The 26,681-nt window shown below is 39.0% G+C and overlaps 1 protein-coding gene across 22 annotated transcripts; it reads left to right on the top strand.

Annotated features, from left to right (window-relative positions):
• The first annotated feature begins 1,239 nt into the window (after positions 1-1,239).
• Positions 1,240-26,681, top strand: LOC131327104 (DNA repair protein REV1). Of its 22 annotated transcripts, none has more exons than XR_009200188.1 (25): positions 1,242-1,600; positions 2,865-3,009; positions 3,172-3,287; positions 3,376-3,452; positions 4,134-4,651; positions 5,225-5,350; positions 5,579-5,711; positions 6,311-6,399; positions 6,541-6,591; positions 6,672-6,875; positions 7,604-7,723; positions 13,666-13,758; positions 14,698-14,757; positions 14,851-14,937; positions 16,626-16,709; positions 17,035-17,107; positions 17,745-17,813; positions 18,910-19,011; positions 20,818-21,087; positions 21,172-21,245; positions 23,364-23,424; positions 23,628-23,788; positions 25,364-25,427; positions 25,508-25,616; positions 25,824-26,681. XR_009200188.1 is itself a non-coding variant. In XM_058360102.1 (23 exons), the coding sequence occupies exons 1-23, from the start codon at positions 1,380-1,382 to the stop codon at positions 24,176-24,178; spliced, it is 3,228 nt and encodes a 1,075-aa protein (XP_058216085.1). In that variant the 5' UTR covers positions 1,241-1,379; the 3' UTR covers positions 24,179-24,757. The 22 variants fall into 22 exon arrangements, 9 of the variants coding, with proteins under 9 accessions (XP_058216089.1, XP_058216085.1, XP_058216088.1 ...); XR_009200186.1 differs by having other exon boundaries at positions 24,627-25,427; XR_009200182.1 differs by lacking the exon at positions 23,364-23,424 and adding an exon at positions 21,598-22,163 and having other exon boundaries at positions 1,243-1,600.

The following is a 26,681-nucleotide window of genomic DNA, read 5'->3' as shown; positions in this document are numbered from 1 at the left end:
ACTTAATACTCTTCACTCCTTGAACAACTGCACAAATAATAAGTCAGTAAGGCCGCTGCGCGGACCAATTCAATAAAGTAGAACATATAATGATCAGAGTTTGATATAATCATACCTACTCGCAATCAAAACCCTAACTTATATATTATTAACTGTTCAATTGTGCTTTGCTAATGAGTACCTATATATACCTTGAACTGGACTCAGTTACCAACATTGATATAACCATATATAACCCTATATATTTGTTGAACAGAACATCATATATAATGTCTCACGAGATAGTAGATCGTATATAACGTTATATAAATCAGAAACTATATATACATATATGCAAAAGTGACAGAACATCATATATAATGTCTCACGAGACAGTATATTGTATATAACGTTATATAAATTAGAAACTATATATACATATATGTAAAAGCAACAGAACATCATATAAAATGGCTTACGAGACAGTAGATCATATATAATGTTATATAAATCAAAAACTATATATATATATATGCAAAAGTGACGAAGGGCGACGATCGACGACGAAGGACGACGGCGAGGAGGAGTGCGATCGACGACGAAGGAAGTCTGGGGCGTGGGTTGATCTCTGTTTTTCGTCCGTTGATCTCGTTGTTGGAGTGACGACGGCAATCGAGTGCTTGACGACGGCGACGGAGACAACGCCGGTATTCGAGTGCTTCTCGCCGATCGAGGACGACGAAGAAGGGCTGACGCCGAAGAAGCCCGACGAGGACCAAGATTGCCGACTACCAAGAAGGCGACGACAGAGAAATTCGTCTGTGGTTTCTAATGAAAAATCGTCTGGATTTTGTTAGTCTGGGTTTTGTTCTTCTGGAAAAGGGGGGAGGGGGGGGGTAGGGGGGGGAGGGGGGAGGTGGGATGGGTTTTATAATTGAGGAATCTGAGAAAAAAAGGGGAAGGGAGGAAAAAAAGGAGAAAAAAAAGGGAATGGAGGAAAAAGGGGAGAAAAAAAAGGGAATGGAGGAAAAAAGGAGAAAAAAACGGGAATGGAGGAAAAAAGGGAGAAAAAAACGGGAATGGAGGAAAAAATGGGATAAAAGATTTTTTGAAAGCAGGGGTATATTAGACTAACCAGGGTTATTTTATCTTTACTAATAGGTTAGTGGACTTAGGGGGTTATAGAATTTAGAAATGGACTTAATGGGTTTGGAAAGTGGTATAGTGGACCTGGGAAAAATTCTCCCTTAAATCATTCCTCAACGACTAGAAAAAAAAAAAAAAAAAACCTCCTCAAATTCAATCTTCGTTAGCAAGTTTCTTTCCCCAACGACTAGAAAAAAAAAAAAAAAACTCCTCAAAAGAAACTCACTATCTTCAACACGCATCACGGCATCAGAATGAGCTTCAACTCGTCTCGCTCTGCGGACTCTGGTTCCAAATCGAAGAGAAGCTTCAATTCAACCACCTCGAATCGTTCGAGCAATCCTAGCAGCAATAGCGACAGCAGCAAGAAGCAGAAGAAGACTACCCAGAAAACCCTAGGCATGGCTTGGGGATCAAATTCTCGCTCCGCCTCTCGCTCCTCCTTCCGCAACTCGCCTTTCTCCGATTTCGGCAGGTCCCCCCCCGCCCGCCCCTTCTCTATTCAAATATGTATACGTATATATTGTTGGGAAACAGCATGGGGAACAAAACTTGCTGCAAATATCGATAGAATCCACAGGTTTAATGAAATTTTTCACGTTATCACTTCTTATCAATAGAACTATAATTGCTCCGGCTTTAATTGGGGCATCGTAGGTTAGGTTTAGTCGGGGTGTGCGTAAACTGGCCGCTGGCCCAGACCCTGTGTTATAAAAAAATCGTTTTCATTCACATATATTTAATTTATGTCACATGAGGGACATCATTGAGTTGAATGAACCGGATCATACACGAAATTGAATTTTCTATTTTGAAACGTCAGAGGCGCGGTATTTGTAGCTTAAATACTTTGTGGACAAGTGTATGAGTATTTTACTATGAAACATGATTCTAGGTTTTTTAGTTTGAGCTGTAGTAATTGCACAATTACAACGTGGTTTGAGAAAGTTCGTCGAATTTGCATAGGGAATAGAATGGAAGAGGAGAGCATGATTTCTGTGTGAGAAAACACGTGATGATTTTGTTTTTGGGTTTTTTCTTATCGTCTCAATTATGAAGAGATAGTGAATGTGCCTGTTTGTTGATGACATTATGCGTTAGTTAAAAAGTAGTGAAGAATCAGAAATTATAGAAATAGATTGATGGTTTTTGGATAATACTACAGTCGCGTGAGTGAGATCATTAAGTAGACTAGTAACAGAGAGCAAAAAGATTTAGGCCCTGAGCCAGCCCTATAATTTTAGTCCATTATAAAAGTCGTTCCATTTTTGTGGATAACAAAATAAAGCACTCCTGTGCATAATTTTTTGAGTTTTTTTTTGCACCAAGTTAATTCTAAACTATGCACAAAAGTGCTTTATCTTAGGATCAGAATAATAATTAGTAAAGGAGAGCATAAAATTAGTATTATTCATATATCCAAACACCAGAGCGGCATTTTCAGCTTTCATTTTCCCGAGAGACAAGTATACAATTTGTTTAATGCGAAAGAGTCTTTTTTTGGGTGTCTTTTCGGCGTTTAAAGTTGATTCGGAACTTAGACATCTTATTGCAATGGGTTTGAATGATGCAGTTAAACATGTCATTGCAATTTGGTCATATACATAGTCAATTACTCAATTGTAAAGAAATTGAGGACTTATGGTTTATTGGGCTTTTCTCCTTTTTTTGTTTTCTGGTTATCTTCGTCATGATTAGATTTTATATTTACGCTGACTGTTTGTGACATTTGTTTTCAGTTACATGGCAGTGAAAAATCAGAAACTACAGGAGCAGTTTGAAGCTGAAGCTACGAGTTCTTCTAACAGTGGTTCAAATAGCGGGAAGCCTATTTTTCAAGGGGTTTCTATTTTTGTTGATGGATTTACTATTCCCTCAAGCCAGGTTTTGATGGACTTTGATAATTTCTTTGAATGCTTTTTACTGTTGCCAAGAAACCAGGCATAAAAAGAAAACCAAATCCTTAGTTGCACTGTGACGTACAGATGCCCTTAAATCCTTGTGATAGGTTCATACTTATTCCATTACTTCTTAAAATCTTGACAGGAGCTGAAAGGGTACATGCTGAAGCATGGAGGACGCTTTGAGAATTATTTTTCGAGGCATCGTGTTACTCATATCATCTGCAGCAACCTTCCTGACAGTAAAATTAAGAACTTGAGGTTTGCATTTGACGGGCCAGTTGGACGTCAAATTTGATAATCAGCATTTTTTAAACTTTTATAATACCCCTTCGGTGTTTTTATTCAGGTCTTTTAGTGCTGGGCTCCCTGTAGTGAAACCTGCATGGCTGTTGGATTCTGTTGCCGCTAATAAACTTTTAAGTTGTATGTTTTCTTCTTTGTTAGTGCTAATTTTGGTTCTGATCTAGAAGACAGGCAAATCAGGTTGACAAAACATATTACAGAAAATGACGGGGAATTCCGTAAGAGCATTGGCAGTGTTTTTGGAAGGAAGCCAATTTAGGAAATTTATTTATTCTGAAATTTACCTTTTATATTTACCCATTGTCAGTTTTAAGAAACATGGGTTTTTTCTCGAGGCATGAACTGCATAGGTCAAAAGATTGTGGTGGAATGTAAGCGGCAGTGGACTAAATGTAGTGACAGTTCTACCTGAGGGAGATTGTTATCATAGGATGTTTTTAAGGTTATGGTTCCTCATGTTGCTCTGCTTTCTTGTACGTTTTAACTGTTAAGTGTTTGATGGTAAGGGTACATGTTTTTGCATGTTATGTGTTTGTTACCAAACCCAACCAAATCAAACCAAGCCATGTGTTCTCCCAACTGAGTTGGCAACATGAATCTTTTTTCATCGTAATGCTTTGTCAAGGGCCATAATAATGCATTAAATTTACTAAATTCATGTTCTTTTAGACAATAACATACCATGTAAATTTAGGCTGTCCTCTCCCCCTACCATTTCTGTTAGTATCATAGCGATCTTATAGATTTACTTAGTCCGGGATGGAGTGATATCAAGTTCATGTTTTATTGTGTTGTTTGTAGGGGTCCCATATGAACTTGAACAGGTTGCTAGTGAAACTCATAACCAACCAAAGCTATCATCCTTCTTTGCTTTGAAAAGCAGCGCACTCTCAAATGATCCTACAACTTGTGTTACTGGTCAAGTAAACTCTGAAATTGAGGATCCATCATTGATAGGTGGCACAATTAAGGAGTCTGATTTGTCTGGGCGGTGTGGATACACGGAACACTTAAGGCCATGCAGTAGAGAGTCTAGAGACTGGGATGATAGTGTGCATGGGAATAGCACATCAGTAAAAATTGGGGAGGCGACATGCAATGATGGAGAATGTAGCGAAGGGAATGTGGCTGAACCAAGTAATGGTCTACCAATAGACAAGGGCAGCGTTGATGATCGAGATCCAGGTAGCCCCTCTGGACCTTCTGCATCAGTTATCAGCGACAATGCTAACAAGTCAACGAGTTCAGCAATTGCTGGGCCTTCTAAACGGCATCATTCAACTCTCGTTGACCCTAATTTTGTGGAAAATTATTTTAAGGTAAGTGCAAGTGAATGTAATATTGTGGCTCTTTTTTATGGAAAAATCGGATAATCACAATTAAGACGTCTGGCAAATTAGCTGCTTGTACTATTGTATATTTGTCCAATAGGTCAAGAATTGGTTTTTGGTCATACTTAATGTATCAAGCCAAACATGTCCTAGGTGTATCATTTTGTTATCAATGTGAACTATTTCCATAATTAGTCTGTTTGAATTGGTTTCATTCTTCTAGGAAATATATTAATTGTTTTGGAATTTCAGTAATTCTAAAGAGAAATCTTGTAGATTTCCACAAGTGAACTCTCTGGAATTTCATTCCATAGTCTGTTTGGGATTTTCTCTCTTACATGTTATGTTGGGATCCACAAGTACTTTTATGGTTGTAGCAGTTCGTCTGGAATTTCTGTTGCACTTAATCTGAGTCTGTTGCTCTCAGAATTTCTAAAAATAAATATTTCATGCTACATGTTTATTGTTTTGTTATATAATCTATTTTTGCCACATTCAGGTTACTAGATCACTAAATATGCTCCTGCGATGTTATATCCTTGTGAGTTTTTGTTTTTACAGAAATCTAGGTTGCACTTCATAGGTACTTGGAGAAGTCGTTACCGTAAGCGTTTTCCCAGCTCCATATACACAAGTTCTAATGTTAATGCTTCTGGTCAGAGGACTAATGTTATCCATGTGGACATGGTAATCTCTACATTCTGGGCTTTTAGATGCTATATGATAGTTTACCTTCTTCTTCTTCTTTTTTTGTTTTCCCCGGATGGTTTATCTATTTGTTGTTTAACAGTTAACTTTGGAGTACTATCCAAATTGACATCACAATATGAGATGTAACTCATGTAAGGCTCTTGTAGGCTGTAGCACTTATTTGGTCCTCATAAGCCTTACCTGTTTGCGATATGTTGTTTCCAGGATTGTTTCTTTGTCTCGGTGGTCATCAGGAATCATCCAGAATTGCAGGATAATCCTGTGGCTGTGTGCCATTCTGACAATCCACGAGGAACTGCTGAAATTTCGTCTGCAAACTACCCTGCTCGAAGTTATGGTTAGTTTTGTGCCACATAAGTTATATTTAAATTGCCATTGGGCTCTAGCCCAATTGGCATCTCCCGGACCTCCCCATGTGGGAGGGCAGGGTTCGAGCCCTATCGTGGGTATTTGGGATTCAGGGCTATGGATAGCCTCTGAAACCCCTGTGGACTAACCTACTAACACCCTGTTGATGTATACAATATTGGCAAATAAATAAAAAAATATTTAAAATCGGGGTCACTTGGGTATTTAAGGACTTCAAATGAATGGATTTTATGATTTAATAAGAACAACTTAAACTTAGCTTTGAAATGCATAGGGATTTTGATATTGAGTTTGAGTGGTCTATTGAGATGGGTTTGAATTACCTATCTAATAGGAGTGGGTTCAAATCCTCAGTCTTAAGGATTGAAATTCATATACCTCCATAAAATACAACTCTTCCGGTTCCACTCCACATTTAGTTTAACAAGCCTCCTATAACAAACCTCTTTTTTGAAGAATTGACCATCAATTCCCTTCGTATGAAATCCAAATCTATCCAAAGAGAGCTGCAGCCGCTCTGTTTATGCTGTGGGCTTTGTCTTCATGAAATATTTTGTGTTTTCTCAGGAGTACGGGCGGGAATATTTGTTAGAGATGCAAAGGCACTTTGTCCTCACCTTACTATTTTCCCTTATGACTTTGGAGCTTATGAGGAGGTAACATTTGACATTAAATTTCACTATTCAAATGCTTGTATAGCCACTGGGTTGATGCTATGCTTTTCCCATCTCTTGTCTAGCATGTTGTTCTATCATGTGGGTTCCTTGGAATGATGGGGTCTCTTGGATATTATCCAGGTTGCTGATCAGTTCTATAACATCTTGCATAAACATTGCAAGAAAGTGCAGGTCAGCTAAAGAGTGTGACTAAAAATGAACTCCATTTTCATGCTGTTTACTTTCTAAAATTGCAAGTTTATTAACAACAGGCTGTAAGCTGCGATGAAGCATTTTTAGAAGTCAGAGACTTTGAAGTGGAAGATCCTCAGTTTTTAGCTTCAGTAATTAGAAAAGAGATAGTTGAAACTACAGGATGCACTGCAAGTGCTGGAATCTCTGGGAATTTGCTTATGGCTCGCCTTGCCACAAAAGCTGCTAAACCAGATGGTCAATGCTATATCCCTCCTGAGAAGGTTTGTTTTAAGCAATGTTCGTTATATTTGTTTTCAACAATTTTTAAGGAATCAGAAGTTCCATTGGACGTTGTCTATGTTAACCCGAGTTCCCAGATCTTGCTTAGTTGTATATGACAAGTGATGCTTCTAAGTTGATTTTCAAATTTGATTCCACCCCCCCACCCCCCCACCCACCCCCCCCCCCCCCCCCCCCCCCACCTACACTCACAAAAATAGATAATAAAATTAAAAAAAGACAAAGGTAAAGAAAGAAAAGAACACACGTATACATTGGCATATACTTTCAACTTTCTTATGGCTGAGTTTTCTCATGACTTTATGTTGTAGGTGTTTAGAATAATAATTGGGAAATTGTGGTTTCATTTACATTTCTTACTTGAGATGTAGGGGGATTTATCCTGTTGAGTAACTCCACCTAATATGCACATAGCATTTTATGGACATGGAAGTCAGTTTCATGTCATTGAAGCTTTTCTTCATGTGAACAAGAATGTTCTTTGAGTTTGCCTTGTAGAATTTCAATAGGATGCGAAAGTAGACTTCCATAGCTTTTTCTGAGCATCACACCTGAAAATAAGGTAGTTCCTTGTAGAATTTCAATAGGATGCGAAAGTAGACTTCCGTAGCTTTTTCTGAGAATCACTCCTGAAAATAAGGTAGTTCTTGCTGACTGTTGTTAATTTGACTACATGGGTTACAACTTACAAGTGCATTTGGTTTTCCAGGTGGATGATTACTTGAATGAACTTCCAATTAAGTCACTTCCAGGAATTGGGCATGTCTTAGAGGAGAAGTTGAAAAGGAAACAAATTCAAACATGTGGCCAGCTGCGGATGATTTCCAAGGTTTTCTAGTGTTATCTTTCTGAAAATATTCTCTCTATTATTTGAGAAATTTGCTCTGATTCTTAAAAATTTCTTGTCAGTTGCTATATTTTCTTCCATCATCTTATGTTACGGCTTTTTATTTTTATTTCAGGAAAACATTAGTTCGAGTAACAATCTGTATGCTGGGTATAAGTTTTATGCTCCACTTTTGTGTTTCCTAGCTGTTTACTTTCTTGGAAGTACACTTCTCCTTTCAGCTTGGGAAATGCTGAACAATTTCCATTTTTACCTATGAAGGAACAGTTAAATTACTTGTACTAGAACGCTGGTCCCACATTGTTCTAGTTTTTCCCTTGCCCTCCTGAACGTAGTACACCAAAATTATGTTGGGGTTTGCTTTCCTCCTTTGCCTTGCCCTTAGTCTCTGTGTCTTAGAAGCATATCACCTACCATAAAGAAAATAAGTAGTTTACACATGCCCGATATTGCCTATTCAAGAAGTGTACGCTTCTCGTTTGGAGAGTTGTACTACATCCTGAAGGTCGAATATGCGAGATCCTTGCCCCTTCTCTCTCTCTCTCTCTCTCTCACACACACACACACACACACACACACACACACAAAGCCACTAAGCAATGTGGGGGGTTGTGCATATCTCTGGAGTTTTGATAGGTGCTGAAAAGCACCCATTTTTTCTCCTTAATTCATGCATTGTTGGTCCCGTTGCGCTGTTATTTGATGTGTTTTAGATGCTTAGTGGTGTTTTAGCCTTGGAGAAAGGTTAGCGCTAAAACGTGCAGTTTGGAAGGGCTTAAGGCATGCTGGCGCAAAGTAGGAAGATGTAGAAGTAACCCAAAAGCAGGGAAGGAATCTCTAAAAATCCTGTTTGAACGGCTCCTGCCCAACTGAAAGACAGCTGATTTCTAAAGTTTCCGCCTGGGCAGTCCTCAAACCCACCCGCACAATCACAAATCTCTAAAAATCCTGTTTAATTAATGCTTTGTTGGTCTCGCTGTGTTGTTATTTGATGCATTTTAGATGTTTAGTCGTGTCTCAAGCCTTGGCGAAGGGTTAATCAATTTTAATGTTTTAAAAGTCGCAAGAAGCTAGTCGGGTGGTTGGCCACCTTCGAGCTTCAAAGCCTAGTAATCGGTGATTAATCGGCCCATAGCAATTAGTAATCGGCAATTAATCGGCGCAAAGCAATTAGTCGGATAGGCCCTCCCATCAATTAATTGCTAATTACTTCCAATTTTTAGAACGCTGGCGTTGCCGATAAAAAAAAAAAAAGCGTGCTGGCTCGAAGTAGGAAGCTATAGGAAGTGACCCGAAAGCAAGGGAGGAATCTCTTAAAATCCCGAGCTCCGTTTGGATGGCTCCTGCCTGACTAAAAGACAACTGATTCTCTAAAATTTCCGCCCGTGCGGTCCTCAAACCCGCCCGGATGGTGGGGACCGACCTAGACTCGTTTTGTGCATTTTTAATGTAATTTTTAGGTCCTAGGGTATAAATACAGCTACTAAACATTGTTCTAGGATTCTGAAATTATTGAGATGCTAGAGAGAGAAACAAGAGAATACATGGAGATCCCAAGTTTCCTCATCAATCAAAGCTTTTTCAACCTTCTCCATGGCCGGCTAAACACCATTCTAGGGAGAAGATGAAGCCCCGATTCAAGTAACTTTGTTTATGTGTAGATTAGGTTTATTTATTCGGATCAATTGAGTAACTAAGAACCCTTTCATTATGATCGAATGGAATGATTTTAATACTTTCAATTGATTGAGTATTTGTATGCTAGCTCTCAAATATGTAGTTATTCAATTTTTTTTCTAAGCTTGTGTTTGGGTAACTGAGATGGATTTTGCTCGTAAGATAGATCGTGCTATTGGACAGGCCGTGAAAGAGACGGGTTGTACTAGTAAGTCGGTCCGTTCTATGGGATAGTGCATACCTCATGCCTGCCAACAACTCAATATTCTCTTGAAGAATGTTGAAAGCGTTTGCAAGCCCTAGCGATAATCCCTTATGATTGGAATAGTAAGCCTAGCCTACATATAGCCTAGTTACGTGGTTGGGGTGGATTTGAAACCCTAGATCCTTCTGTCACTAGTATTCAAACAGCTCAATTACTTGCTTTCTTAATTCTCTTAATTTCTCAAGACAATCAAATTAAACAACTCTCTTTTTCCTTTCGAATTAATCCAGAAATTAATTAATTTTATAGTAGCTTAGCCATATGGTGTGCGGATTCGGTACTCGGACTTGGCCGTTAATCTCTGAGTAGTAGTTAATTCCGAGGTTTTATAAATTTATTTTTGATACGACACGACACGATCAAGTTTCACCTAAGAAAGGAGAGGGTAAGGTGAAAGTCCCTTTTACGAGGAATGATATAAAAGGGTCAATACCTGCCCTAATTAGCGATATCAAATGTTGCACCCCTAAATTGCTAACGCAAATAAGGTGCACATTCCTGTCCGAATTGTGATTTTTGGAAGCACAAATCAGAAGTTATTGAGAATACCTATTCAAATAGTTTCCAGTCTTTTGTTGGCTATAGATATGTTTACCGTAGGCTTGTCTACGTCAAGTCCATGCCACCCCTTTAATAGCTCCCATGAAGATTTGCCTTACCATAGAAATGTTACTCTCTCGTATCTTTGGCACTCAAGTCCATGCCACCCCCTTAAAACGACTTTTGGCGTTGTACATCTTTGTGTCCAAACAATCCTCTCCCACTCTGCCAGGAACTCGCAGAATATTTAAAAATTATACATTATTATGATGATGCAATCAAAATACCAAAAAGAATAAAAAATTCAAAGAAAGGAGCAAAATCCCATTCAAGCGGGATAAACCCCTAAGGGTAGAGAGAGAAACTATGTCTCAATCAATATATTCGATATTCTTCATAATCAAAAAGCTTATAAAATGAAAGACAACTTACCTATTTATAGATTCAAGACCCTAACAACACTAAGGACGCTAAAATGACACAGTAACCTTTAATTCTATTGCATCATACACCCCCTCTAAAGAAAACAACTTGTCCTCAAGTTGGACACAAGACAACTACTAAATAAAGAAAACATAAAGTATGCAAGCTTCGGGTTAGGCATGTAGCAGCATTTTATTGACCATCATCACCCCTTATGCAATAACCCATCTTCAACACAAGTTTTCGTTTGTGTACATCCACCGCGTCCATACTTATGTGCCAAGAAACCATTTGTTTGCCATGCCTCTTAAGGCTCAATACTTCATCAACATAGGTGACTACACTTGGGTTCCGGAAACATTAGAAGAATTACCAACCATTGCGTAGAGAAATTTCAACCTCAACCCATGCCCAAAATCATGCCCAAGAGTCAAGATTTTCACGAATGAAGACCATTCCCAGAGGATCTTCAAGTTGTCTCAAGTTTCCATGAGTGAATTCAACACAAAGTTTGCTATCTCGCACCATAATGATTCGGGAGGCATCTTATTGAAGCAATCATTAAGCGTCAACTCTATGAAATCCTCTTGAACCGGCGGGAAATCAAAGACAACCTCTTTGGACTTTGGTAGCACACCCGAAGCAAGATCAACTCCTTTCCCTTCTTGCACGAGGAACCCTTCCTTGACAATGTCAACAAGTCTTCCCACTTCACTTGCAATGTTGAACTCCTCATTAGGATACTCATCAAACACGGGAACATCTTCAAAATCACCTCCAAAGTCCTCATTTGTTGACTTAACAAAGATGGGCAAATCTTCAACCTCATCTCCAACATCAAAGACACAATCATCTTCAAGAACACCCTTAAGTTCTTCACTTGGATGTTCATCAAAGATTGGAACATTAGTATACCCATAATCATCATCACAACTTGGTTCTTTAACCTCCTTGACAAAGAGAGCATCAAGAACGGGCTCACTAGCCTTTTCACCAACTTTCAACTCAAGAAATGGTTCTCCAAGCTTGAAGTATTTGAATATTCCGCTAGGTGACGGATTTCTAGCCTCCAATGTGCCGATTAAAGGTTGATTATCAGTTGGGACAGCCCCTAAAGACTTACTCTTGCCAAAACTAGTCAAGGAATGGGCATTGGGATGTTGATGGAATGGTAAGAATTCCTCCTTGAGCTTCTTCTTCATCTTACCCCATTCCTTAATCTTTTCTTTGCCTATCCTTTGTTGACTAACTTTGAGTTGTGTCCACCAATCCGAAGCTCTCCCCGTAAGGCAAGTAGATGCCAACTTCACCATCTTTACTTTGGTAACATAACAATATTTGAAAACACTCTCAATGATGTTCAACCAACCAACAAACTCTAGTGTGCTTCCACAAAACTTGGGAAGTTCATTATCAACATCGTTCACCGATGTGTATTCAAATCTAACCACATTTGCTCTACGCCAATGCGGAGCACCGTAACAATTTTCCAATGGAATGGAGTCCTTCCTTTCAGTTGGACGTTGCAAACGCCATACCTTGTCATACAAGGTAGCAACTTATTCACTCAACTTTTTAATCTCATTTTGATTTTGAGTTACATTTTCATACTCAAAGCTATCACCATTGTTCACCAAAAATGCTCTACCTTACTTTTCCTTGTTTCTCTACCTCCATAAGCCATTACACTAGCAGACTCAACTGCAAAACAATCAAATCAACCCCAAATAATGAAAACCCAATCAACTCAAGACTCCACACCACCACAGTTTGCAAGAAATCGCAACAAACAAGCAAACCCAGCTGAAATCAAACCCTGAACACAGATTTTGAGTGCTAAAAGAGTAGTTCAGAGACTCTTACCACTGAGATGAGTTCCGAAACAGAGCTAATCCACTGTTACGAGCCCAACCGAGGCTACACGACCACCAATCAATTGTTTCAAGTGCCTAAACAGTAAAAATGTTCACCAAATCAATGTTTCAAGTGCTGAAAAGGGCAGATCTGGGTTCGAATCACTGTTTTGAGTTCAAAAATGGATGGATTGAGGTCGGAAAGGGCTGGGTCATGCTCGAAAACACAAAACAAGTGCTGTACAGTGCTTGAAATGCTCCGAAATAGGCTGTACAGTACTCGAAATGCTCCGAAATGGGTTTTGATGTCTAAAAACAGCAGGAATCAGCTTCGAAATGGTTGATTAGTTAGTTTTTAGGGTCGAAATCGAGGTTTGGACTCTTGGGTTGGGTAGATCTAAGGATTTTGAGTGGTTTGGGGGCTCCGGCTAGATTTTCCGATGCTGTTTTAGGTTTCCGGGGAGATTTTCCAGCGAGGTTTAAGTTTCTGGTGAGGTCTCCGGCATGGTTGGGATCGAGCCTAGATGCTCTGATACCAAATGATGCAATCAACCAAAGGGAATAAAAAATTCTATGAAAAGAGCAAAATCCCATTCAAGGGGGATAAAACCCAAAGGGTAGAGAGAGCAACTATGTCTTAATCCATATATTCAATATTCTTAATAATCAAAAAGCTTACAAAATGAAAGACAACTTACCTATTTATAGACTCAAGACCCTAACAACACTAAGGAAGCTAAAATGACACAGCTACCCTTAATTCTACTGCATCATGCGAAACATAGAGTAGGGGCATGGTCACCACTTACCAGATTAATCTAATATTCTCTGATAACTATCATGTGCCCCTTGCCGAATTGGTTACCCTCTCCCAAGTCCCGCCATTTAGTCCATCATGAAGTTGTTATCCTCATCAAGTATATGCATAATTGATTGATGATTTTGTGAATATGATGATTTTGTCTCAACTTCTCCACTTAAAAGTAGTGAATATGGGTGAGTTTTTCTAATGTCATGTGACCTTGGTCATATGTCCAATACCTGCTTGACAGTGCAGGCTGTTGGTGTGTGAGAACTCTGCATTGAAATAACCATTTTCTAATTGCTTTCAGTGGGGTATGATATTCAACCTTGAAAGTAATCTTACCACTTCTTGGTCTTTCCAGGAATCTCTTCAAAAGGAATTTGGAGTTAAAACTGGTGATATGCTATGGAATCATAGTAGAGGGGTTGATAATCGGCTGGTTGGAGTGATACAGGTTTGGAAACGATATGGGTTTTATTTAACTAGCAAAGCACATAGTAAACATCAACAATATTTTGTGCACCTCATGTACACAAGATTGCAAGTTCAACGCTGCCTATCTTTGTCTCACCATAGCCATGTTCATGCAGAAGAGGGATCGACCTATCAAGGGACCTTGTCAATCTTTTCTCTGTCCATTTATGGATCCAATAGTAACATGATGTTTGAGTATCATGTCAATAGTTGATGATTTTGTTTGAAGTGTGAATTCTATTTTAAGTAAAATGCTAAAAGAAACACTTACTTTAGTTTCATTAAGTCGGTTCACACAGACATTTTAGAAACAGATCCTGCACAGATCAGTGAGTGGGGCCCACTATGGGTTTCACACAAACGATCCGAGCCGTTCATTAAATGTAAAACATTTTTTCAATGGCCCCCGTAAAATAATCAGCGCAATCCGATACCTATAGGTGCTTGTAATTGGACAAATACATGGGCCTATATCTTACTCTGCATATTATCCTTGACAAAGTTATTTACTAGCCGAGGTAAAAGAGTAGGTGGTAAGTAGATGGACAGCATGAAACCTGGTTTTAAGGAATTCTCTTTCGGAAACAAGCCTGGTAAATTGTTTTCAATTGTAACAGCAGTGAAAAAATCGTTGTCATTGGAGTCAATAGTTTTAGATAGCCATGACAAAGATACAGGTACTGCATAATCATTATCCAATGTCATTCAAACCTTTCAGATTGATTAGTTCGATATAAAACTGCAGTTTATGGCGGTTTTTGTGCAACATATTATACTTCCTTATGTTTGTGGATGTGAAGAAATTCTCTGTCTATAGATAGCAGCTCCTTCGAAGTAAACTGCATCTTCTCTAAGTTGGTATGAAGTTATAGGTAGACATGTTCCATTATGAATTAATTTTATTCGTTGTTGTTGGCAGGAAAGCAAGTCTGTTGGTGCTGAAGTAAATTGGGGTGTGAGGTTCAATGATATGAAAGATGTCGGTATTTCCAATGCGTTATAAGGACATCTATTGTTCCTTTCCCTGGTTTAACTGGGTGAAAGTGAAACAACTAATACTTGGTTATTGCAGTGTCAACATTTTCTCACAAACCTTTGCAAGGAGGTCTCATTGCGTTTGCAGGGATGTGCGGTGGAAGGACGTAGTTTTACCCTTAAGGTGCTGTCCATCTGGCTATTGAATTAAGGACATAGAATAATTTGCTGATCTTTTGAGCTTTACTTGTAGTAATGTTATGTCTAAACCGTATTGCAATGACTCTTCGATTCACCACGAGTACCCATATCAACAGTTATGGCGATTAGGGTACGGGAATGTGGTCCAACCAGTTTGCAAATTGGACATGGGTTACTTTCAAGCAATTGATGAGAATATGTTTCTTCTCCTATTGTTGGGAACTAGAAAGCTCCTTCCCACTGAGTCGCATGTCATGTATATTCCTAAGTACTAATAACACCATAGTATTTCAAGAACATAAGTTATTGAAATGTAGAAGTAATGCACACATACATGTCCCCACCTTTTGAATATATGTCGGTATCCAACGATTTGGGGTTCAGGGAGTGTTGACACCCTAGTACACACAAGGCCTGTGTCATATCTGGACCGATTCATGCTACAAATTATGAAAGTTAATTATGTTGGTTTCTTTTGTGACTTCCAACCTATGTTTTGAAAACCGGTCCGGTGAGCAAATCGGAAAGGGGATCGGAACTGCAGGATGGGCCACCGGTTGAACCGGAATCAAACCGTGATGTCAATATTATTATGTCAAAAATATATCAATAGCATATAAGTAAATAATATGAGCATATAAAAGAATAGATGTATATAAAGCTTGAAGATATAAAATATCCCTTATTACTTGAATTGAAAAGAGGAAGAACTGTGCTAGAAATCAAGCTGCGCACTTTGTTCCATTCCCACGTTGGTGCGAAAAAGATCAGGCAACCTTTGGCTTTATAAAAGGTCCCAAGTGCTTGGAGTTTGCTTTAGGTAGCCAGTTAATAGCGTTGGCTAGCCTAGATAGTTGCCCAAGCGCGCCTTTCCATCACGCGCCATCTATCATCCATCTATTCTAGTAATATATATAGGGAGAGCACCAGTTTGGCGTTTCCCATTTTTTAAACCCTGTCACAAAAGTGATTTCCATAACTTCCCTCTAAAATTAAGTATTTATGACTATTTTTAACTTACCTTAAATAATTATTATGGGGAAAATAGTAATCAATTTAAAACCACCTATCATAACCACCACCCCACTATCCCCACCCATTCTAAAAATGTGCACACACATAATGTGTGCCCACCTTGTAGTTATACATTGATTGGGTGATCTCTTTAGTTCAAAAAGTTGTTACCGGTTTGATTGACCCAGTTCCGGTTTTTTGTGGGTTGACGGTTCAACCGCTTTGTTTAAACGGTTGTCATTTTGAAAATGAAGAGGTCATTAAGTCAATCCGGACCGGATCAAGGCCTGGTCGATGGCCAACAGGGCGAACTGACCTGTCCGGTCAGGTTTTTAAAAATTGATTCCAACTAATTAAATGGACATGCATTTAATACACGGTAACCAAGTCGAAGGGTATAACAATAGTGCGCCGTTATCTCCATTTTTATAATTTATAACATTGGCAAGGGATGACATTGGGAAACTAAAAAGTGTTATTCTGTGACTTTTCAAGGTGGATAGGCATTTTGGAACATCCCATCTTGGATAGATAGACACACAAGATGGAATGGAGGGATTACATTTTACATATATTGTATGGTTTCTTAGATTTTGTCTCATGTGCACAACTAGCACAAGTGAATACCTACTCTGGTCAGTCCATACATTTATGTAGATAAAAAAGAGGAGAAGTGATGCTGAGGAGCCAGTGAAGTATATGGGCTGCGGAGACTGTGAGAACCTGAGCCACTCTATGACGGTAGTGATGAACGATGCCTATTAAGGTTCCCATTTGTTTGACTGGATTTGAGCATTGGATTGGAGTCATTGGACTTCAAATCTGAGGTCACAACATATCTTAGTTTATAGAACTTAGTTACATGGTTATGAAATCCCATAAAAACCTTGGGGGATGTGGTATTATTAATCCCATCACTATTAGGCTGATGGGAATACATATCCTATGAGGTTATATATTCCTTCACTATTAGTCCAGTCAAACAAACGGGCCCTTAGTATTCCTTAGTCCTTCGATATGTTTTGGGTCTAGCATTTAGATTGTAAGCTTATTGGTGAAATTGCAGGTTCCAATGGCTACCGATGATGTGGATATAATCCGAAGAATAACCACACAGCTCTTTGGATCATTTCATATAGGTAAGTCAGCTTCAACATATGATTCCTCCTCCATTATATTTGGAGAAAACCAAGAGCATTTGATGAAATACTGTCTAAGTTTTTAGAATAACCATGAGAGGGTAGTATTATTAGATTCTTATTCGAGCTGTCAAAAAGATGGAACATTTTGATGTTGTGATGAAAATGTTGGTCTTGATAAGAGTACAATGGGTGATGAGGAGGAGAACTATCTGTGTACAATTGGTGAAATGGTTTTTGTCTAGTAAGAATTGACTATGACTTTTATAATCTTACTACTGCAATAATCCACAGGTGAGAATGTTTGTCACGACTAAGATGCCACTTTATGCAGATCCTGCCAATCATTTTTGTCGGTTTCTGCATTATGTCATTTTGGTAGGTGACTTTACCACTTTCATTCAGGGGAGCTGGAAAATGCCTCACGGTGACTTTGAAGTTTATGAAAAACTGTTCATTAGACTCATTACTCATTCTTTCATGGGTTTGCCGATGCAATGTTCTTTTCTTGGTTTAGTGTTCTGTCTCCTTTGCAACAGTACAATTGATATAGTATTGTCTGCACAATGGCTTGCTAAAAAGTGGTCTGCTACGCCGAATAAAATGTGACGCCAAATTTGGTCCTTTTTTTCCCCAGATGTCAAGGATATTCGCGGCATGGGCTTGCAGGTTTCAAAGCTTGAAAGTGTAGATACTGCTAAGCAAGGTTCTTTCCCCATCTTTTCTAGTTTATAATAAGTTTGCTCTTAGGGACAGTCTACTTGAGGGTGCGCAGAGTCAAGAAGCGATCCTATTTTCGCACAAAGGTACAGTGTGTTGTGGGATAGTATGGGTTATGTAACTTATCTACTGCTATATATAACTGCGACAGTTGGCCGTGTTTCTCCTGCACATATACTTAAATGATGTTCTGTCCCTCTACCTTCTAACTTAATTACAGCTGTATCTAAAGACACATATATGCAAGGTTTTGTACCAAATGACCATTATGTCTTCTTTGTCATTAAATGAGGCTGGCGATGTGGGATCCTATTGGGGGCACAGAATTTAATCTGGTGCTTATCATGAAGAAATCGCAAGTGACTGAGATTGGTAGTGAATAAGATAAAGAATACTGAAATATGAGTCCGATGTGGTAGGAGGCCAACGCTACAATAGAGGTACGGCATGATGATTGTATGACGATAGTAGAAGCGATGGAAACTAGTAACAGGAAACTTAGTAATCGAGGAAAAATAGGGATTTTCCAATATTTGCTGAGCAAAAAGGAATATGGCAAATATGATAAAGGCCACATACACTGATTGAGGGAATTGACCAAATTAGTCAACAGAAATTTTGATGATTTTTACAAAATCAAACATGCAATGTTTTCGTTGATATCAAAATATTTAATAGTATATGGTGACCGGTATTGAGCATGTGCAGAGCTCATGCCCGACTCTGTAGTGTTAAAATAGCATTAGGCTAAATTTAAATGAAATATGCAATAAATATTTCCATAGGACAGTGTTACTCAGCATTATGTAACAATTTTCTAATGGGTAGTCTTGGAAACTATATCCCACACTGCCACACTTGTTGAGGTTTCAAGTTCCGACATGGGTACTTGATTTATTTGAATAGGCAAGGTAACATAGCTCTTATCAGACCATTTTATGTTTTATAGGAATCACGTTGGCCATTGTTTTCTTTACTCTTTGTGTACAGACTAGGTTTTTCTGGATGGTATTATCTGCACCATCTGATTTATCATCGATTTATCTGAATTTCAAACTCATCTTTGACTTGAGGATTCACAGGGAATGAAAGGAACTCTATTCGGTCTTGGCTCAGCTCTGCCTCAGCAAGTACCAAAGAGCTGCTTGAAATTAGTTCTCCAGCCAAAGAGAGTGCTAGTAGAGGTATTCTGAATATCAATTTTTTGCAAAGATATGCTTACCAGCAATGGATCAAAGTTCTTGTTGTGTTGCTAACTTTTCTTCGGTTAGCACTTAGCACTGTCATGCTAGAAATTCGCGCAGTATTCTATTAGTATAACTGTCCATTTTGGAAACTTGAGTATTCTATCAGTATTTGTTCATTTGCCAATTTAGAAACTTGTGAATGAGATGATGAGCAATGTTGGAGAATTCTGAAAAACTGTTAAATCCTAATGTTTGTGCTGATAAAGGTTGCCAAGTAGGATTATACATGATGAACTTGAAGCCAGACATTAAGTAGGACCATGTGATCTTGAATTTTTAGTTGGAAATCCTAGAAGTACTTTCCTTTCACCACTTGGATTTGCTGAAGGCAATGGCCATGTTATTATTTTTATTTAAGTTTGTGACCTTGTCATGTTAGCGGACATCTGTTCTTAAAATGTACGAAATTGAAGATTCGACGTGTAGTAGGCAAATTAACCTTTGAATATGTGGACCAAACATGAGACTTAAAAAAGTGACATGGGACTATTCTTAAACACTCCCCAGCATGTGCAATCTTGTCACATGTGGAGGTGATAGGGAGGTGAACAAATTGAAAGAGACACAGAGACTTGGCCTTTGAGGCTACCCAAGATTTGGCTTCGGTACCATCTTGGAATTTGGTGACGAATTTGAATAGAGTAATGAGAAGTGTAAGCGTATTAAAGAAGTTTCCACTTCTTTTACTCATACCATAGGCAAAAAGGATTCATATCATCTATTGGTGCCACAATCGAAGTGCTCATAATAGCTGGTTACCCAGGCGTTGTCCTTTCTTTGAGAGTATTTTAAAACTTGTAGAATATTTAGTAACTTTAGTTGATGCATATGCATGATCTTGCAGCATTATATCTTTCCCTCTCTAAAGAAGTGGTTGTGACTTGTAATGTATATGCACAACCACAGTACTTCCTCCCAGTTTTCCATTCAACCGAGTTAGATGATACCTACGATAATGCTTCTTAGAAATATGGCTCTGTTGATCATATCCTATTCCGTTTCTGAAATGCAACATGCAATAATAACTCAAATAACCTACATAAGCGTATTATATACTAGTATTTTGTTTGTCTGAACTTGGACGTTATGTGATGCAATGTGGTTTGAAAAAGAGAATGGTGGGAGCTTTGTATTGTAGTTAGTCGCCTAAATGGTGTTTCTGAATCTAGAGAGTTCCTTTTCGTTAAGCGCATGGAGCCAAGAGTGGACATAATCTAAAATGAAGAACATTTCCCACTTACTGTTCTCACTCAGTGTTTGCAACAGCTGGGAAGGCAGCGCGATCTCGTTGCACGTGTTAAATCCATTCTACTCTTAATACATGAAAGTTAACGTGGTAATTTCGATTTTCGAGTGCTGGGGTCCCCATATCCTTAAAAAGGGGAAAAGGGCGGAGCATGGCTTTCTATATTTCTATCTTGAAGTTGTTCATCTTTATCTTGCTCGGCTTGTAACGAGTTAAAGCCACCGGGAGAGGAGAGACAATCTTTCATGAGAGAGGACGAGCAAGTGACAGATTTTTTTCTCTTTCGTAGTTTTGCACTTTAGGGTTTTGAAGAGTCTAAATATGATTCTAAGTGTGGCAATGAGAGGGGGATCAAGATGTGAGACTCTCATTTGTTTGTTAAGGGCTGCGCCTCCATGATTCCCTTCTCATTCTGTTATTCTCCTTGTGGACTAAAGGCCCATAAAACTTCTAGGGCCTTACTGTTACGTTTGTGTCCTTACTGTTATGTTTTACAGAAATTGATGAACAACACATTGATGAAAGCATCGGTCGGCTGAGCTCGGATTTCATGGGGCCTTCAGTTCAAATTGGGACTAACCCATCAAACTATGAAGCTCCTTTAAACCACGATTTAACCCTACCAGCTTTAGGTGATCTTGATTTGGGAGTTGTAGCAAGTCTTCCTCCGGATGTGTTTTCAGAAATTAATGACATATATGATGGCAAGTTAATGAATTTGATTTCAAAAAGGAAAGGCAAAAGTGTCGCACAGGAAAGAGTACAAGGTACCTGTTTCTAACGTACTTGTCAAATGAAGCATTTACTCTTTGTACCAGTGCCCTCAATGCATTGTCGTTTTGGTGATTTAGTTCCACTAAAGGAGGGTAGCGGAACCTTTTACCATCATCCAGCCTGTGTAAATGAAAACCGTGTGGTGGATAAGGTATCACTTTGACTTTGCTCTCAAATCTTGTTTGCTTGAACAATATATTTTGGGCCTTCTTGCTTCCTTAAGTTCTTTAGATTATTCACCTGCTGCTTTGATTAAACAATAAATGAGAGGAAAGAATATGACCACAGTTTCCATCACTGTGTGAGTTGATACATGTGGGGATTTTTTCTCCAGCAATTCACATGTAACGTTTCAGGAGAAGCTGCATGCTCAAAAGTCAATAAGAAAAATGTGTTCCATTTGCTCCCTTAGTGCAGTAAACTTAGCAAGAGCCAAAAGTTCTCATTCGTAGTCTTGCAGCATTTATAATGTGATATTGATTCTTTACTGTTGCTTATATTAGGAAGAAAAATATCCACTTGACAAAATTCTGCCGGGACCTTCAAATATGGGCATATCGACTGAAGTTTCTAATAAACTTGATTTAATGCCTTCATCTCTAAGTCAAGTGGATACCTCAGTGCTACAACAACTGCCTGAAGAGTTGAGAGTCGACATACTCCAGCTGCTTCCTGCGCATAGGCAGCCAGAATGTGTGTCAGATGTTAATTTGGATCCTTCATCCAAATCTAAGGAGCTATTAGGCCTGAAGTCCCCTGAAAATCAGCCTTCTGTTTCAGGCAAAGAACTTTGGGCTGGAAATCCACCGGAATGGGTTACGATGTTCAAACATAGCAATTGCTGCATCTTTCGGACTCTTGCAGACATGTACTACAGATCAGGATCTACTGGTCGTCTGTCTTCTATCTTACAATGCACTCTTTCAGAATCTCAACCTCTTGTGGATGCAAGTAATGATGGATGGGATGATGCTATTCGTTGCTTATGTGATCTTCTCAAGCAGTATATTAAGCTGAGAGTAGAAACAGATATTGAGGAGATCTATGTTTCCTTTCGTCTTCTTAAAAGGTAATAGTGCTTAATGAGAAATCATGTATGATATGAAGTCCGGTAAAAATATCTTCTCCTGCAAGTGAAGCTTGTTCCTTAACATCCCAAACCCAAACCGAAAAAAAAAAGTGAGGAAAATTACACACACACACCGAGAGAGAGAGAGAGAGAGAGAGAGACATTTAACACTGCAGTTTTACTTTTTCATCAAGGGATAAAGAGAGGGAGAGGCAAGAAAGGGAGACCCTTGAGTGACTAGGCCTTCATTCCACAAGGAGAATAGTGGGAGAGAGAGAGAGAGAGATTTAACACATAACTGCAGTTTTACTTTTACATCAAGGGATGGGGAGAGGGAGAGGGAGAGGGAGAGGGAGAGGCAAGACAGGGAGACCCTAGAGTGACTAGAGCCTTCATTCCACAAGGAGAATAGTGGGAGCATGAAAGGGGGAGGAAGTCCTACAACTTTTAGGGGCCTTGAGTCCACGAGGTGAATAAGAAAAGTTTTTTTCCTTGTGGCGCCGTAACCCTTGACAAACCCACAAGGTTCTCACATCTTGATCCCCTAAAAAACCATAAAAATAGCCGTACTACAAACTACGATTACAAAGCAGCCCCCGTTCTTTTCTTCCAACCATATCTCATTAGAGACGGGGGGGGGGGGGGGGGGGGGGGGGGGGGGGGGGTTGTTGTGTGGGGTAGAGTGCGTAAAAGTTTGTTTTCGACATAAATGTTCTCCATCACTTGATTCATTACTTTCCTAGGTGCTCAAATATGCCATGTGCTTCCTTCCTCATGAATTTGGTATTTGTTAGTCTCTTTGGACGAGGATCATTCTGTTTTACGGTGCTTTTTCACTTTTCACAGTGCTGTTTTAACTTTTCAGCAATTACTATTTTGTCCACTTTCGATTATGTTATGTTTCAACTTTGTTTGCTTCAAAACTGTTTCATTGTGGAGGAATTATGCAAATGACGGTCCGACCAATGCTTATTTGTAAGCGCACCCCACTTTTTCAGTGATTGCAGACTCTCACACTCTTAAGCCAGTGATTATTTGTTGAAACTTGAAACTATTGGCCTTTGAGCTCCTTTCCTGGAGGGTGGATGGTTTCTGTGAACTAGTTTATTGTTTAATGTCATTCAATGCTTGCCATTTTCTCTGAGCATCTACTTTTTGTCTAGCTAAGCTGCTTATGGAAATTTAGTTCTGTTCTGGCAGGTTTACTATAAAGTCAAAACTTTTCTCTCAGGTTTACAATGTGGTCTTTCCTCAGCTTCAGGTTTGTTCAGCGATTTAAACTGTTCTTTACTCCTGTTTTCTGTATGGGTGGGGCCGTATTCATATTTTATTCGTTGGCCTGGTTCCCCAAGTAATTTTCTTATGGCGTGACACCTATGTTTTAAGCATCTGTTGGGGAAAAACACTTTGGCAGCCTGATTTTTTTTTTCCAAGTAACTCTCTTATGCTGTTCCTATGTTTTAGGCATCTGTTGGGGAAAACTACGGCGGAAGGTTACATATTTCAGATGGGAAGGACTTATGACTACTACGGACCGGCACACACTGATTTCTTCACGAAGGAAGCCCACAAATGGCAGCCAGTGGATGAGACTCTCTCTCTGGGGTATAGGAAGCATCAGATGTGTATGTACAATGTATCTTACTGTTTCATGTGTTCATATGTGATGTCTCAACCTAAAATTCTTTAGGTGGTGTCTTGTGTCTTTACTTTATGTTTAGGCATCTGTTGGCCAAAACTATGGAGGAGATATGCATGTTTCTACATGTGAAGGACTGTTTTTTTTTCCTACAGTGTGTACGCTTCAGGACATCAAGTTCTTTGCTGGACGATGCATTATGGTTGTCTTGATCTCCATTACAAAAATCGTGATTCCTGACAGGGTTTTAAATAAAGAGTTTTTTTTTATGTTTTTATCCCTCAAAGTCTCAAACTATCACCCCTTTTTCTACTTCGTCCTTAAACTACCAAAATCACCCATTTTGTCCTTAAAATATCCAAATCCCACCCATTGAGTCCAATTAGTCCCTTAATGAGTCAAAATCCCATTCTTTGGACTCAATAGGTGAGATTAGGATAGTTTAAGGACGAAATAGGTGGGTTTGGTAGTTTAAGGAGGAAGGTGAAAAAAGGGGTGATAGTTTGAGGGATAAAAACATAAAAAAACTATTAAATAAACACTATTACGTATCGTATCGGTCATTACATAATTACATAATAGGGTTTTGGACCTCCGATACTGTTATTTACTTACCTATCGGCCGATATATGGCCGCATCACCAACAATGTTACGTTTCTCGATATCATGATTTAAAACCTTGATTCCCACTAAGTATCTCTCAATTTGATTCGATGCACCAAGCAAACAATTCATATAGTTTTGCGTTGGAATTGTACAATTTGAGATATGTCTCACACGATTCAGTTCAATCCACTAAGCCCTTGATTTCATTTGTGCTCAGTTTCTATGTGCAATACAAATATTAGGAGGCATCAAGGGAAAGGTTCGATTAGTTTTCTGGAAGAGTCATGGGTTTGATATATTTTATAACCACTTAACCGTGTATAGAGGGGGCTGTTATTCTGACATTTTTTACTTGTCAGATATCATGCGCGGCTGCGCCCACTCCCCTGTCCAAATTAACTTAAACTAAAGTACTAAACTAATTTTTGCCTTATAATTCTTGTGTATAGAAATCTTCATGTTATGAAGGATCATTTGACAGATGACATCATCTTATACTTAAGGCTATGTTTGGATCATAGATCCCTGAAAGGACGGAAGAGGGGAAGGAAAAATTAAAGGAAAATATTTGAAGATAATGGATTGAATAAATGAACTCATTACTTTTGTTTTCCTGTTTCCCTTTGCTGAATTCCTGTATGAATCCTTGATTCAAACACACCATTAAGGAAATCTAGAGATAGTATGTCCTGAGTAGGCAAGTCCTTTATTTTATTTGTGGTCCCATTCATGTGATACATTTTACATCAAGAACTAGAAGCAGTGCTTTTGAGCAATTCCACGTTAAGGAACATCTATAGATCCCTTGTCTCTCTCAACCCTTTTGATTATCTACGACAACCTGTGCATAGTTGCTGGTTTCATCTTTGATTTTTGTTTGTTTCGTAATGTCATTGTTATCGATAAAATCCACTTATGTTGGGCCTATGGTTACTTGTTTTGTGTCTTAAGTAGAAAGAAGATGGCATTGAAGGTGATCGATTCCTGCACGTGCATTACCTTTTGATTGTAATGGGAGGTACAAATAGTCTTCCTTGGAGTTTTGGAATGGTTATGCCAGTTGATTCAGGCTCTGAGTAGGTGAAACATGGGATTCAGGCTGTGGATGAACATTTGGTGGGCATCTTTGACATTTCATGACGTGCTCACATGCTTGTTGATATCCAGACTCAATGAAATCAAAGTGTTGGCGGTAAATGGAGACATGGTATGGTTTTGTATCTTTTACCTGTTATTCATGGTGCTGTTTCCAGTTGACTTCTAATTACTCTTTGGGTGTTTTGGCTTCGAGAAAAGAGCACTATATTTTAAGTTGCTTATTCATGAAAAGTTTTGGCAATTTATAAAAACGTCTTGTTTGATATACCATGATCCTCCCTCCGTCTTACATAGTGGGGCCCAATCATGTGCACAGGAGGGCTGTCAAATCATCAAATGGGCTGTGGATTGTGTGCGCAAAAATCTTTCCAGTTTGCTAGTTGTCCCTTTACAGATTTATGCCCCACTTATCCTGGTTGCTAGGACTCGGTTCTAAATTGGTGTGACAATCTTTGTGCTGGTACAACCGAGGTGAACGTTGAGCCCATTACAAGGTTATCAGTGACTTTGTATCCCTCTTTCTATGCATTGGCTGTGCCTAGAATCAGTACCGCCTTAAGCATGGAAGCTTCATGACCGCACCAGTATGGAAGCTAAACTTTGGGACTCAAAAAATGGACTCAGATACATCCTTCAACAAGACCAACTCAAGTTGAAGTACAGATGGACTCTTTGGGAGTGGTGAATCTGGTGAAAGAGAACCCTGATCCACAGGGGAACTTGATTGAGGAATGCAAGAGCATTTTTTGAACGAAGCAATAGCTCCATCAACCATGCTCATCGAGAGAGAAACAAAGTGGCTGACATGCTGGCAAATCTAGGAGTGGGGCAAGAAGACCCCCCCTTCTGATGTCGCAAGCCTTCTTGCAGCTAATTTGTGCAGGAACAATGTTTGAGAGGCCTTGACCACTCTCCGGGTTTTTTTTTGAATTTTATTTTTATTTTTGCCGATGTACCAAAAAATAGGGAAATTCATGTCATTACCAGTGCATTGGCTCATAAGCCCATTTTATTCAAGTTAGACAACCGCATAAAAATGTGAAGTGTTAGTGCGGATTATAAACACTTTCATATTAGTGTGGTGTCTAAACACTTGTGATCGTGTGGTTCACAAATCCAATGTACGGAGGAGGATTTAGTAATTAGTCAATTGTTCGTCCTCTCATGATTCACC

The sequence above is a fragment of the Rhododendron vialii genome, chromosome 5a, assembly GCF_030253575.1.
Source record: "Rhododendron vialii isolate Sample 1 chromosome 5a, ASM3025357v1".
Taxonomy (NCBI): Eukaryota; Viridiplantae; Streptophyta; class Magnoliopsida; order Ericales; family Ericaceae; genus Rhododendron; species Rhododendron vialii.
Note: the sequence above shows the minus strand (reverse complement) of the source record. Positions and strands in the feature narration are given on the sequence as shown.